The sequence below is a fragment of the Salvelinus sp. IW2-2015 genome, linkage group LG17 (assembly GCF_002910315.2).
Source record: "Salvelinus sp. IW2-2015 linkage group LG17, ASM291031v2, whole genome shotgun sequence".
NCBI lineage: Eukaryota > Metazoa > Chordata > Actinopteri > Salmoniformes > Salmonidae > Salvelinus > Salvelinus sp. IW2-2015.
The window spans coordinates 9,983,937-9,999,451 of record NC_036857.1 but is presented as its reverse complement, the minus strand read 5'-3'; the positions used below and the strand labels follow the sequence as shown (position 1 = coordinate 9,999,451).

General features: G+C 40.8%; 1 protein-coding gene and 1 long non-coding RNA gene across 3 annotated transcripts; one reads left to right on the top strand and one right to left on the bottom strand.

Annotated features, from left to right (window-relative positions):
- Positions 1-1,946: 1,946 nt before the first annotated feature.
- LOC111976614 (dual specificity protein phosphatase 7) lies at positions 1,947-8,283 on the top strand. Its single transcript, XM_024005582.2, has 3 exons — positions 1,947-2,687; positions 3,306-3,734; positions 7,385-8,283. The coding sequence occupies exons 1-3, from the start codon at positions 2,321-2,323 to the stop codon at positions 7,693-7,695; spliced, it is 1,107 nt and encodes a 368-aa protein (XP_023861350.1). The 5' UTR covers positions 1,947-2,320; the 3' UTR covers positions 7,696-8,283.
- Positions 8,284-9,310: 1,027 nt separating this feature from the next.
- On the bottom strand, positions 9,311-9,806 carry LOC139029041 (uncharacterized). 2 transcript variants are annotated; one of them, XR_011481281.1, is made up of 3 exons: positions 9,739-9,806; positions 9,493-9,551; positions 9,311-9,387 (listed from the first exon to the last, which is right to left on the bottom strand). It is a non-coding gene; the product is annotated as an uncharacterized lncRNA (long non-coding RNA). The 2 variants fall into 2 exon arrangements; XR_011481280.1 differs by lacking the exon at positions 9,311-9,387 and adding an exon at positions 9,389-9,427 and having other exon boundaries at positions 9,471-9,551.
- Between the last annotated feature and the right edge of the window lie 5,709 nt (positions 9,807-15,515).

The window sequence follows — 15,515 nt, the reverse complement described above, 5'->3', positions numbered from 1 at the left end:
CTTGACCCCRGATGGCTACGTTATTGAGGAAAAATGTACTTTCTATGCTTGTGATATGTGGTTGTCCCACCTAGCCATCTTAAGATGAATGCACTAACTGTAAATCGCTCTGGATAAGAGTGTCTGCTAAATGACAAATATAAATGTAATTATGATATGCATTTAAAATGAAAATGTATGCATGTGGCTGCTAATGTTGTGTGGTGGAACAATGTTTTTAAATGGGGTTACTTTGAAATATGCTTGTATGGCATTTCCCTAGTAATTACCATGTTTTTTTATGATATGGGCTCAAAAGCTGGTGAATCAAGTAAATGTCTCAAACCCAAAACGCAAACCCAATCCCAGGCTCTAATTTCGTCCTCCAGAATGTCATTCGCAGAGTAAACTTTCCACCTTAGTGCACTTGGCAGAGCCTTCTGTACACTACGTTCTGTATTGTATTTGACCTCATTTTCTTACACTCACATCATTCATCATAGTGTAAATGCACACCCTGCAGTTCCTTATCAGGGAATATCAGCGGCCCACGGCTCTGCACTGCACTCTGAGGAGAGAACTCCGTGTCTCTCCCACTCACGTGCACACACACACGCTCGTTATCTCAAGCACAAATACACACTCATCAGTGGTGGTCCTGGGGATTCTTTCCACTGCAATCATCATCTTTGTAATCCTCTGTGATTATAACAAAACACATCCTGTGCTTCCTTTTCAGAAAGAAAGAGAGCCAGAGATGTCTTCTGGCAGGACAAACATGTAGGCCAGGCCAGTGTTTCTGAAAAGGTTAGTGGCTAAGATAATCAGGGCCTTAGCATTATATGAATGTAACATTCGCTACACTATGGCTCTGATCACAGATGATGAATCCCATAATGACGGGGTAAAATCAGAGGGTAGGGGACGGGTGGCTATAGGCTATGTTCGAGGGAGAGCGAGAGGAAGGAACATCCGCAGACAGCATACTGCACACAGATAATTGGATGGAATTCTATTAAAAATGATCAAAGGAAAGCAGCCAATTTAAATGATTTTTCCCCCACCAACAACCCCTTTTCAAAACCCGCATGAGTCACACTTTATTTGGATATTCCCATATAGATGATCTACAGATGGTTATACTATCAACAAACTATATGTTGATAAGCAACTGCTAACTAAGTTAGGTTTAGAATAAGTGTAGGGGTTATGGTTAGGATCAAGGCTAAGGTTAGGGGGTTTAGGCTTAGTGGATAGTTGAAATGTTGTTGACAGTTATCGAACATTTACAGAACATCTACAAAACATCTACTTGGGACTATCCAAATAGTGTTTCCCCAGCATGCCATGCTATGAGACTGGAGAGGATGAGGTTCAATGGTGTTACAGGATGATATCATCTCAAATATTGTGTTTTGGCCAGCATCCACGTAAAAAGGTCAATAGGCTATCCTGTGGTCCTCAGTGTTTATTATCAAATCAAATCAAATCAAATCAAATTTTATTTGTCACATACACATGGTTAGCAGATGTTAATGCGAGTGTAGCGAAATGCTTGTGCTTCTAGTTCCGACAATGCAGTAATAACCAACGAGCAACGAGTAATCTAACCTAACCTAACCCATATCATATGCAAATATTTACATTGATATGACCACACATGACCAAGAATAAAAACCATCACTGCATACAAATAAGAAAAGAGCAGGTAGTGGGCTGCAATAATTATGTTGCATAGCCTACATATTAAACATAATTAACGAGTGAAAAAAAACTGTTTTGATCATTCAAAGATTGATAGAATAATGCATTTTCTGTATACCTAATTTAATAATAAAATAACATTAAAATAACAATACAATTATATAAAACACTTTCAAATAGGTTATTTATTACACAGTAATAGCCTAGAGGAGGGATTACAAACCAAATTTTTCAATCTCCATCTATGTCTTTAAATCCTGAAGCAAGCACCTCCCTCTCTTGAGTTGCTCCACTGTCAAGTACATTTCCTCTGCATCGGAATGGCAAAGGGACAATGTGCTCCAAGTAGTGCGACTGTCAGTGTCGAATAGTTCGTGTTAATGTCTGCTGTTATTATTGCATAGGAACAAATGCAGGAGTTGCTTACTTGGGCGTGTATATGTGGTTAGAGGGAAATCAACGCTCCCGCTCAAACCGGTAATTTGATACATTTTTTWAAAAACATTTGAACTTTGATGTTGGAGTTTACATGTTCCAGTGTTTCTCCTCGAAATAGTCATTCGTCGCTTGGTGTACAATGTAGCGTCATTTGTGTATTAGCCTACCTGCATGAATGTAACATGATATTTAGTTCGATATGACTAATGTGACTGAAAGTAAAAGCGTAGAATGGCTCCAACTCGAGTTGGAATCCGGGGAAAGTTCGCTGCTTTTGTTGGACTGCCGATCGCACGAGCTTTACGAATCATCCCACATAGAAACGGCGATCAATCTGGCAATTCCAGCATTGATGCTGCGAAGGTTTAAGAAGGGCAACATACCCATCCGAACTATCATACCGAATCACGAAGACAAGGAGAAATTCGTTAGACGTTGCAATACAGATACAGTGATTCTGTACGATGAGTGCACTGTGGACTGGCAGGATGGGGCCACTGGCTCGGTTCTGGGACTACTTCTTCAGAAACTATGGGACGACGGATGTAAAGCATATTACTTGGAAGGCAAGTTACATTTTTGCCATTATATTGTTTTTTAATAGGATATGTAGGTTATTCCTTGTCTAACTGTCCGTGCACTGTATATAAAGTAGGGTTAAAATATATTTTAGACAAACAACTCAAATCAATCCATTTTAATTATATAGATAGTATTTACAATACAGCATAGTTTTGAAGGTAGCCCACATCTATTGTCTCTCAAACTTTGAGAAGTAGTGTGACTGAGAATCTCAATTAAAATTCCAAAATGGCTACGCCATGTTTTGCTACTGTTGGAAAAAGGCATGCATTTCATGAATGTTCTGCTGTGAAGGAAATAACTATTGCCCATACAGTTTTCAGTAATGGTATAGATAGCATACAATTGTTATTGAGTCAGTCCTATTCACATGTTATTAACATGTTGTTCATAGTAAACAAAACGTAGTACAGAGCCTATTACTTAATTTGACCACTTGTCAGTCATTTTATTTAAACTCTAACGAATAATATTTGACCCAAATCTCTGTTTTGTTGTTACAGTTTTAATAATAATAATAATTATATGAAAATAATGCTTGGCTGAGATACACAGGACATCACATACACAATTCTATAACTCCTTGGTGTTTTTGATCTCAGGGGGATTTGGGAAGTTTCAGACCGAGTACCCAGAGCACTGTGAGACCCTCCTGGACAGCTCCTGTCCCAGCTCCTCTCCCCCGCTCTCCGTCCTAGGCTTCAGAAGTCTCCGGATCACTTCCGACCTCTCAGATGGTGAATCGGACCGTGAGCCGAGCAGCGCCACCGAGTCTGAGGAGAGCCCCCTTCCCAACATCCAACCTGCCTTCCCAGTCCAGATCCTCCCCTTCCTTTACCTGGGCTGTGCCAAAGACTCCACCAACCTGGACGTGCTGGGCCAGTACAACATCAAGTACATCCTGAACGTCACGCCTAATCTCCCCAACATGTTTGAACATGACGGCCTCTTTACGTACAAGCAGATCCCCATCTCGGACCACTGGAGTCAGAACTTGTCCCAGTTCTTTCCAGAGGCCATATCCTTCATCGGTGAGTAGCTGACTTACTGTGTGGGGGAGAACATGATATGTCACATTGTGTTCCAAAAATTACTATATGTGGAGAACGAAGCCTGTAGGAAATGACACACGGGCATACCTAGTATATAATACACTTCTGTGAATTACAGTGAGAAAGAGGAAGTTGTTTGCTGTCCACCTAATGTTCTTGTTGTATTTTAGTCATATTTGTATTATGATTTTAATCATTGTTACCGCTAAGTTCCTGGTATACCCAGTGGTATTGCTCATCACTGAAACCCCCTTGTGTGATGAAGCAATGGCTTTTACTTTTATTTTCACATCTGGTTACAAATGTCACAAGTCAACATAACTGTCTATTGGTGTCTTCATTTTTATTTTTTTCTCTCTATAAAAAAAAATATATATATTGGTCCATCCACCACCTCTCTTCGGGTATGTATTGGTCAAAAAGAGAGCTGGACTGAAGTCCCTTGCTCGGCACAAGGGACAGTACCTGTGCTACTGATGAACTTCCTGGATCATTGTTAGTGTCATACAGTATGTCTGTTATTTAAGGATGGACAACAAATCTTTAAAAAAAACTTACAGCAGGGATCATCAGCTAGATTCAGCTGCGYGGTGATTTGTTTCTTGAGCACATGGACAGGGGGCCAGAACATGATTGCAAATAATTTGTAGTCTACAAATAGCCTGCTATTAGCCCAAACCTTGCTTACGTTTGTATAAGGTCACATACAATGCCTTCAGAAAGTATTCACACCCCTTGACTTTTTCCTCATTTTGTTGTGTTACAGCCTGAATTTAAAATTAATTGAATTTATATGTTTTGTCACAGGCCTACAGACAATACCCCATATTGTCAAAGTGGAATTATGTTTTTCTAAATTTGTACTAATTAATTAAAAATTAAATGCTGAAATGCCTTGAGTCAATATGTATTCAACCCCTTTGTTATATCAAGCCTAAATAAGTTCAGGAGTAAAAATGTTCTTCACAAGTCATAATAAGTTGCATGGGCTCACTCTGTGTGCAATGATAGTGTTTAACATTACTTTTGAATCACTACCTCATCTCTACCCCACACATAAAATTATCTGTTAGGTCACTCAGTCAAGCAGTGAATTTCAAGCACTGATTCAACCACAAAGACCAGGAAGGTTTTCCAATGCCTCATAAAGAAGGGCACCTATTGGTAGATACATTTTTTTTTTTAAAGAGGCAGATATTGAATATCCCTTTGAGCATGGTGAAGTTGGTAATGACACTTTTCATGGTGTATCAATACACCCAGTCACTACAAAGATACAGGCGTCCTTCCTAACTCAGTTGCCGGAGAGGAAGGAAACCGCTCAGGTATTTCACCATGAGGCCAATGGTGACTTTACAGATTTTAATGGCTGTGATAGAAGAAGACTATCGAGAAGAAGACAACAACATTGTAGTTACTCCACATTACTAATGAAAAGAAGGAAGTCTGTACAGAATAAAAAATATTCCAAAACATGCATCTTGTTTGCAACAAGGCTCTAAAACAAGGCTCTAAAATACTGTAAAAAATGTGGCAATTCAATTTTATTTTCCTGAATATAAAGTGTTATGTTGGGGCAAATCCAAACAACACATTACTGAGTACCACACTCCATATTTTCAAGCATAGTGGGGGCTGCATCATGTTATGGGTATGAGTTTTCAGGATAAAAAATAAACAATGTAGCTATGCACAGGCAAAATCCTAGAGGAAACCTTGTTGAGTCTGCTTTCCACCAGACACTGGGAAATTAATTCACCTTTCAGCAGGACAATGCCAAATCTACACTGGATATGCTTACTAAGAAGACAGTGAATGTTCCTGAGTGACCGAGTTACAGTTTTGACTTAAATCTATTTGAAAATCTATGGCAAAACCTGAAAATGGTTGACTAGCAATTATCAACAACCAATTTGACAGAGCTTGAATAATTTTTGAAAAGAATAATAGTGGAAAAGCTCTTACCAAAAAAGATTCACATCTGTAATCGCTGCCGAAGGTACTTCTACTAAGTATTGACTCAGGGGTGTGAATACTTTCATTTTTAATACATTTGCAACATTATGGGGTATTGTGTGTAGATGGGTGAGGTAAAAAATCTTATTTCCTCCAATATGAATTCACAACAAAATGTGGAATAAGTCAAGYGGTATGAATACTTGCTGAAGGTATAACGTAAACTCACTCACTTTTGTACATCGCCTTGGTCCGTACAATTGACCTTATTTTAGCGCACCAAAAACGTAATACTTCCAGATCAACTGTAATGTCAATACCATTGTAAAGCACAATTTCTCCCCTTTCCAACAAAATCAATGACATGACCTCCACGCTGCTCGTTTCTGCATGATTCAAGAAGGCAATGAGCTCCGTCGGGTCTTTTTAAAAATGGCGGGTGGGGAAGCGAAACTAATGCGTGATAGTGAGAAGGAGAGATGTCGTGTGGGGAAATGGCTTTTTTTCACTCGATCTGTCCAACTTATCACCTTATCGCCTCTAAAATGTCAATAAAACACTATAAAGAGTTTATATAATGTGTCATTTGAAGGTTTGTGTCGAATTTGAATCGGGTTTTTAGGGCGGTGCTAAAGTGATCTTCAGAAGTAAACATTGTCTTTTGAGAGTCATGATCGCTTGCAGTGACGCCGCAAAAAATGACTAGGTATCCCCCCTTACCCCCGTCACTGTCCATTTCTTGTTTTTAAATGATGAGAGAAGTGCTACACCTGGTGGAGAGCGATTGTAAGACAGAAATAGTTGCTTTACGCATGCTGTACGTTATGGCATGACACGTCACGATTTATCGGAGGGTCAGTTTTTTCAACTTTTCTCCAATACTATAGAGCCATTACCATGTCGATCAACGCTTGAGTAGAAACGTAGTTCACACCCCAGAGTTTGAAGTTAACACAGTCGCTACAGTCCCGTTAGTTTTCTTTGCAGCCTCGTTTGAATGTCGCGGTTGCGCACATTTGTACGGAATGGGGTGAGTTTACCTTATCTCTTTATTATGCATGGAAATCCTTTGGAGTAGATTTCCAACATTAAACTTGGAGCTGATTTGCTGGTGTTTTTAGTKTTTTATGTCCCCCCAAAATGTAAATAATAATTTATTTATTTTGCTCAGAAAACTTGGGAGGGCCAAGTTGGGGAACCCTAACTTACAGAAACCCACAACAGCACCGGAAACCTTCTAGGTTATGTATGTTTGTACTAGTGGTGTTTCCAGGCTTGTTGTGCACTAGTTTGTCGATGGGGTTAGAGGTAGAGGAAGGAAACATGGCTTCCACTCTCTATGGCTGCCTGTGTTTGGTTATCAGGTCATGAGTCTAACTCTGATGTATCCTGGTTGTGGTGGAGTCCAGGGCGTTTCACCCTGCTGGGATTAACTCACTATAAATGGAGATGCCATTCAACAAAGATAAAAGTCTACTTACTGTCTCCCTTGATCCTCATGAGAAAACAATAAGAAGCAGGCCTACATGTTAGCTATTGTGTGTTGAACCTTATGAATACACTATCAAGCCCTTAGACCCCACGCCCTGAGAGTCTGAAGTCTATGTGTGATCTGATCATAAAACCAGTCTTATTTGACTCATATTGACCTTCTTCTTCACTTGTARATGTAGATGAGGCTCGGTCCAAGCAGTGTGGCGTCCTGGTACACTGTCTGGCTGGTATCAGCCGCTCTGTGACCGTTACCGTGGCCTACTTGATGCAGAGGCTCAACCTATCCCTCAATGACGCCTATGACTTTGTCAAGAGGAAGAAGTCCAACATCTCCCCCAACTTCAACTTCATGGGCCAGCTGCTGGACTTCGAGAGGACACTGGGGCTGCACAGCCCGTGTGACAACCGCTCCTCATCCAATGAGCAGCTCTACTTCACCACGCCGACCAATCACAACGTGTTCCAGTTGGACACTCTGGAGTCGACGTGAGGAGACGGAGAAGGCAGGGTTTGGCGGCCATGTTGCTTCATCAGTGTCTACATGGTCTTTTGTAGCCTGTCAGGAAAAGGAAAAGAGTCCTGGAAATGCAGCTGGTAGAGAGAGACTGAGGAGGCTCACCTGTCGTGCAAGTGATTTAAGTATGGATTTTTATAGCCCACGGTGCTCCCCAGTATGCTTTTAAAAAGTACATACTTTGTTTGGTCCACGCTCTGATGCCTTATCGTCTATAATAGTGAATGATGGTATGGTTATTGCAGGAAATGTCATCATTATGAGCTAACTCTAAGATGGTTTAACTGTTATTTCATATTCTCCAGCTGTCATGTGGATGTGTCAGTTGTTTTCCTAACAAATGTGGCTGATGCGTTGGTCTGAAGGAAGATGTTGGCCATGGAGAATGGGAATCAATGTTTTCTGGGACCAAACAGAGATTTTTTTTGAATGGTACTTTTGCTGAGGAAATGGGGCTACTTTAAGTTGGCCTTGAAGACTAACGTTCCTGTTGATGAGTGTAACATTCCTATTGATGACTGTAACATTCCTATTGATGACTGTAACGTTCCTGTTGATGACTAACGTTCCTGTTGATGACTGTAACGTTCCTGTTGATGACTAACGTTCCTGTTGATGACTGTACCGTTCCTGTTGATGGCTGTAAACGTTCCTGTTGATGGCTGTAACGTTCCTGTTGATGACTAAAACGTTCCTGTTGATGACTGTAACGTTCCTGTTGATGACTAACGTTTCCTGTTGATGACTGTAACGTTCCTGTTGATGACTGTAACGTTCCTGTTGATTACTAACGTTCCTGTTGATGGCTGTAACGTTCCTGTTGAGGGCTGTAAACGTTCATGTTGATGGCTGTAAACGTTCCTGTTTGATGGCTGTAACGTTCCTGTTGATGACTAACGTTCCTGTTGATGACTGTTAACGTTCTGTTGATGACTGTAACGTTCCTGTTGATGGCCTATACGTTCCTGTTGATGACTGTAACGTCCTGTTGATGACAAACGTTCCTGTTAATGACTGTAACGTTCCTGTTGATTACTAACGTTCCTGTTGATGCTGTAACGTTCCTGTTGATGGTGTAATGCTCCTGTTGATGACCGGTAACGCTCCTGTTGATTACTGTAACCTTTCCTGTTGATGATTGTAATGTTCCTGTGATGACTGTAACGTTCCTGTTGATGAACTGTAAGTTCCTGTTGATGGACTGTAACGTTCTGTTGATGACTGTGACGTTCCTGTTGATTACTGTAACCTTCCTGTTGATGATTGTAATGTTCCTGTTGATGACTGTAACGTTCCTGTTGATGGCTGTAACGTTCCTGTTGATTACTGTAACGTTCCTGTTATTACTGTAACATTACTGTTGATTACTGTAACGTTCCTGTTGATGGCTTAACGTTCTGTTGATGACTGTAACATTCCTGTTGATGACTGTAACGTTCCTGTTATGACTGTAACATTCCTATTGATGACTGTAACGATCCTTTGGGTGACTAATGTTCCTGTCGATGACTAACGTTCCTGTCGATACTGTAACGTTCCTGTTGATGACTGTAACGTTCCTGTTGATGACTAACATTCCTATTTGATGACTAACGTTCCTATTGATGACTGTAACGTTCCTGTTGATGACTAACGTTCCTATTGATGACTGTAACGTTCTGTTGATGACTAACGTTCCTAATTGATGCTGTAACGTTCCTGTTGATGACTGTAACGTTCCTGTTGATTACTGTAACGTTCCTGTTGATGACTGTAAGCGTTCCTGTTGATGACTGTAACATTCCTATTGATGACTGTAACGTTCCTTTTGATGAACTATGTTCCGTTGATGACTAAACGTTCCTGTTGATGGCTGTAACCGTTTCTGTTGATGACTGTAACGTTCCTATTAGAGGACTGTAACGTTCCTGTTGAGACTGTAACGTTCCTGTTGATGACTGTAACGTTCCTATTGATGTGTAACATTCCTGTTGAATGACTGTACGTTCTGTTGATGACTGTAACGTTCCTATTGATGACTGTAACATTCCTGTTGATGACTGTAACGTTCCTGTTGATGACTGTAACGTTCCTATTGATGACTGTAACGTTCCTGTTGATGACTGTAGCGTTCCTGTTGATGACTGTTCTAAACGTCTTCATTTGCAGCTCTCTCTCTTAACATCAGAATGGAGTGATCTTGGAAAACAGTAGTTGACAAGTGCTACGTTATATTCCCTACTTTGCTGTCATCTTCAGTGTAAACATTTGATCATGTAGGAATGCAATACAGTATGTCAGAGCATTACCGTTTTACCTTTGTTGAACTGAGACAGGTCACCCTCTGCAAAATGTTAAAGATGAAACACCTATAGTTTTGTAAAGCTCTTGTAAATTGTAATAATTATAATAGCATTGCATTGTCTGCATGTAATCAAGTTGAATTTCTGTTCTGTACCTCTTCTGCCTGTTGTTCCTCTAGCCTTTATCATACCTTCTAAGTTAACATAACACTTAACTGTCTTTAACCAAGGACCTGGGTATAGTATAGGATTGTCATATGCCGTGCTTGAAATTCATGACTTGTAGTTATGATCCATAATGGACATTTGAACCTTGTTTGTTAAGTCATGGATAAGTCATGTATAGACACAATCTTCAGCCTGCAGCTACTCTTCCTTTAGCAGAACCATGTTAAGGGAAACATGCAGTGTGTTTTGATCCGTTCTGTTGTTGCCAGTAATGTCTCGGAACGAGTCGGCTCAAAGTTGAATGTTTTAGTGAATGAGAGAGAGGGAATGAAATGAAACGAGTGAAGATGATGCTAAATGTGTTCTTACCTCACGGAGAGACATTTTCAGGGATTTTATATAACACATCTGTATTTTGTTACAGCCTCTGAAATACATCAAAGGGCTGTGTTTATTTGGTATGTGTTTGTAAAATATGTACATAAGACTCGCTTGGTAACGGGGGACCTTTTCTCTGAATCATGAAGGATGTGAAGTTAAATTGACCCAATTACAGTATCTATAGTGTATGTAAAACTAAATGTACGAGACATTTATGTACAAGTTTATACAACAAATATATTGTATATTTTTTACCTTTAAATGTGCTATGTATTCTTGTGTTATTATTACTGTCTTATTGTTATTCAGGTCTACTGCCGTGCCAAAGCTTAGGCTACTTTCAGTCAACACTCAAGGACTCAACATCCATAATGAAGAATATCAAGTCCAGTGCAGAGTCAGCCAGGTGCTTTATTTCAGGGCTGTGGGATAGCCACTGTCTATCTGTGTTGTGTTGTGTTGGGTCGTGTAGCACAAGGCCCAAGGCTGTAGGTGTGGTGAGATATTCACTCTCTGTCCACGCTGATGCCTGGCTTCCTGTCTGTTGTGGCCATGCAGGACGTCGGATGCAGAGATGGACGGGTCTCTGAAACCACAACACAGTCACTTCCCCTCCCAGTCAGTCACTCAGAGTCACCCAGCTAGGAGAGAAGAGGAAGATGAGACAGCATAGAGCTGGAATATGTGCTTTTCGTGACAATTAAGGCCCATTCTACTTGATGACTAATATCCTTGCTAAGAATAACTTTCTTTAATGGGCGTTGAGCTGGTGTCTCATTCTCAGACTGAACGTTTCAGTGTTTGTTGGGTAAATTCAGTAATTTCCTCTTTTTCTCGTATCCAAAAGCTGCTTTGTCTCATTTGAAAAAAGGAAATGAAAGCTTGCCACTACATCCTCGGTTCCTGTTGGACATTTTGGGAGGGTGATGTGGGGGTCTTGTATCCCACTAGCTAAAGCCCATTGAGAGTAGCGGTTAGGATATCCATGAAATATGTTGAGAATAGAATGTTCTCAGAGTATGAAATAATGGATATGTTGACATTAGCGCACACAGAAACTCACATCTCATAACAACATATTGAGTAGCATACTTAACTTGATGTTAATTARTGGCAAAAATGATGTCCCCTTATCATAGAAATATCCCTACCTCAGGGGTTTCATTGCCAATGACCTATGATTAGCCTGATACTAGCCCTCTACAATCCTCACCTCAGCTCCTCCAAACCCTGGCCTGGTGCACTTGTTTTAGCAGATTTCTACATTCCTCCCACTTCTGACCTGTGCCAAAACAGACATGATTCTCAGGCAATGTAATCCCTCTATCTAAGAAGAACCGGTTATGAAATGAGGCTTCCAATAATCGTAGCCCTGAGCTAAGCTGAAGAAAATGAAGTGTGAAGAGTCGTGTAGAGGACTGCTGCAGGGCTTACTTACATTACAGTATAGCCTACTCATGAACTAATGACAGCAGCGTATCAGAGCTTACTATGAATGTGGTTTTAAAACGGAGTAGGCTAGGCATGGGTTGTTTCTTGTCCAGTTCCATCTTCGTAAGTGGAGTACTAAAAAGTTCTTAAAAAACTAAATGAAAGAACATTAATTTCTTTCAAGTTTATTCCCCAATGTCAAGACAAAATTCTCCTTCTCCCCCACCACTTCTTTGAAAGAAGCACAACAGCGCAAGACCAGACTTGCCTAGCAACACCTTGCAGTTACGACAATAAAACTCCCGGTGTCTGGCGGGTTTCCCAGCATGACTGAACCTGGCTGGCTGCATACCTGGAGGGAAACACCTGTGATTATGTCTCAGAGCCACCCACCCACGGCTAGGCCAGGCAGAGGCCATGGTTTCCTACCTGCAGTCCCGGCCTGCCAAGGCGGCCTTGCGTGCCAGATAAAAGAGCAGAGACGTCTGACACTCTGGGCTGTTAATGGGACAGACAATGTAGGCTCAACAGACTGGCCAATGAGGTTTAGGACTGAGGCACATCCGGATGGATATAATGATGATTGAGATAGCTCCCACGGCAACGTAACACTGCAAGGGGATAAGGGGAAGTACCCTGCCCTGATCAAGAAGAATAGTGGGGCAAAAAATTATAGTGGGGCAAAAAACAAGTTTGAGGTGATACAATCTCCCTACAGCAAAACATTCAGTGTTAATTAGTACATACTATAACACTTCCTATGTGGAAATTCCCAGACCTTTGATGTGTAAAAGGTATTCCTCCATTATAGAATCACATACCACCTTATCTTTAGAGGCAGACCTCATCTGTGGTATCGCATAATTCCCCTTCAATCCGTTGCCTTCTGCTCTTACAGTTACTATGGAATCTCCAGAGCATTATGTTCAACCATATGTTTTCAAGGAATTCCTGTTGTATCATTCACCTTCGACTCATATTTGTACAATTGGATTAAATGTGAGAGAATATGGGAGTGTAATCTGCTAGGGTACTAGCCTTTCTGTGAGAGCATTTAAAGTGAACCTTAGAAAACAGAAACGTTATTTACTTCTGGGTGCCATGACATCATTGATTTATTCATGATCCATCACGGCACATTTAACATTGTTAAGAAGGTATATAGCCTCTTTCCAGCCCTATGTTTCAGTCAATGTACTCTGAAAGAGATTAGTGGAGTATTTTTGTCCTGTTGTTGTAATCACCAGCGAAGGGAAGCAGAGGTTAAGTCACTGCTTYCTCAGCAGTGGTGGCAAGGGAAACAGATGTTCCCTGAGACTGACAGGGTTTTAGGGAGAGAGCGGGAGGAGGGAGGGAGAGGGAGAGAGAGAGAGACAGGTAGAGAGAGGTGGTAGGAGAGACAATGTTTTTTTGTGTGTGTTTGTTTGAAAGAACAAGAGACAGAGAAGAAGCTGCTCCACACCTGATGTGGTTAAGCACATCCACAGGCCTCACATTCAGCACATTGCATGACAGTAAGAGAATCTCACAGCTACCACTGACTCAATGGCACAAATATGTCTGGAATAATTGACTGATTTATTTATCCTTCATTGAACCTGGAAAGTTTCCGAGAGATGAATCACATTTTAAAGAGAGGTCTGACTAATGGGATAATAGTATGTGTTAACTTACTGTATAACTTTCAATCAGTTCCTCCAAGTTTGACATTATAAAGTACTCCTAAAGCCCATTCATTTTAGAAATATCAACTGTACATTAGTACAACAATGATCCGATATTCACTTCAATCATGAAAATAAATTAGATACAAATATTGAATGAAGTACTATCTATTACAGTTGCTGGCTCAGTTCATTCCCAGTTCTTTGTCAGACCATTGAGCTTTTCCAGTGTGGAAGAGAATCTCATCTGAATAAATACTATCATCGCTGGGAGGATTTTTCCCTGGTCACGCTTTGTCTGTGGAAGGGAGATGTTCTCAGGGACGGCCGTGTAGAATAATCCTAATCTCACAATTTGGCAAAACGTGCAGGAATGACATCATGTTGTTTTTCACTGCCTCATGTTGATTTGTCCTACCTTAGTTAGCCAACATAGAGAGATAGAGGCTGAATTAGGCCTCACAGCTGGATGTGATCTGGATGTAATCTTATTGACATACGATACGTGATGAACTGGGTCATATTGATCTGAACCAATCCGCATGTACTAGATACCAGGGAATTTGTTGTAAACTGTTTCACACTAGTGAGGACATGGTAGTGTCAGACAATACAAATAATGCTCATCAATTGCCTCTGCACTGCCAGTGAGAAAATAATAATAGTGGTCAAACAAGATAAAAGCAACAAGGCATTGAACAGTCACCTTTCTGCTGCCACTGAGGTCACATCGTTTATATCGGCATCATGTTTACATTCTTTAGCGATCATTTCACAGAACTATACATGCACCACATTGGAATGTAATGCACTGTCGTCACTATGTTATTTCCTGTTCTTGGGGTGATTACAGAAAGATTTTAAAAAGCCGGCAATCATCGCTGGCCCGCGCCTGTGAAAGATTCAGCAGACTACCGGCATTATACACCTGGCTAAAAGACGACTGTAGCTCTGTTGGCGTAACTTTTATAGAGAACTATGACACCTTTAGGAAACAGAAGATGCTCTACAGAAATGAGGGACTCCATCCAAATCGTCTTGGCTCCTGGACCATGTCTGTGCATTTGCATTGAGACAATGATTTGACCCAAACCCTGCTCAGATAATCCCTACCATTGTGTCGCTGAGTTGTTGTAGTGCTGCTGCAAATGTACATTATCCCAGGAGCTTTGACAATCATAATGTAAGTAATATATAATGTATGTCCCTCTAACTTCCCTGAGTGCCTCTGTCAATCCTACAGCTATTGTATGCAGTAATTATGCGCCAATGAATGTTCATTGGTTATAGTTATACTGTTAGCACTTAGGCGGTTTGCCCTAGTAGAAAGTCTACTGTGTGCAGCTCACCTTGCAACCATCACTGTCATGCCTACCTCTGATAAGCCTCCCAGTAAAGCAATAAAAACAATCAAGAATCTCAGAAAAGTGCTTAGAAATGGCCCACTTTTACATATGTAGCCTAAGAAACATGAAATCGTTCATTATAACTTTCTAGTAACAGAGAACATTKATTAACTGACAATCTCTGAAACCCAGATAATACCTTAGATGATACAGTGGTAGCAATACTTGGTTTCAAAAACAGACAGGAATGCCAAAGCTGGATGTGTTGACATTTATGTTCAGAGTCATATTCCTGTAAAGCTTAGCGAGGATCTCATGTCAAGTAATATGGCTACAGTTTCACCAGCCTCACCTAAAGCCCATTCTTGTGGGAAGCTGCTATAGACCACCAAGTGATAACAGTCATTATTTGAATAATACACTACATGATCAAAAGTAAGTGGACAGCTGCTCGTCAAACATATCATTCCAATATGGAGTTGGTCCCCCCTTTGCTGCTATACCAGCCTCCACTCTTCTGGGGA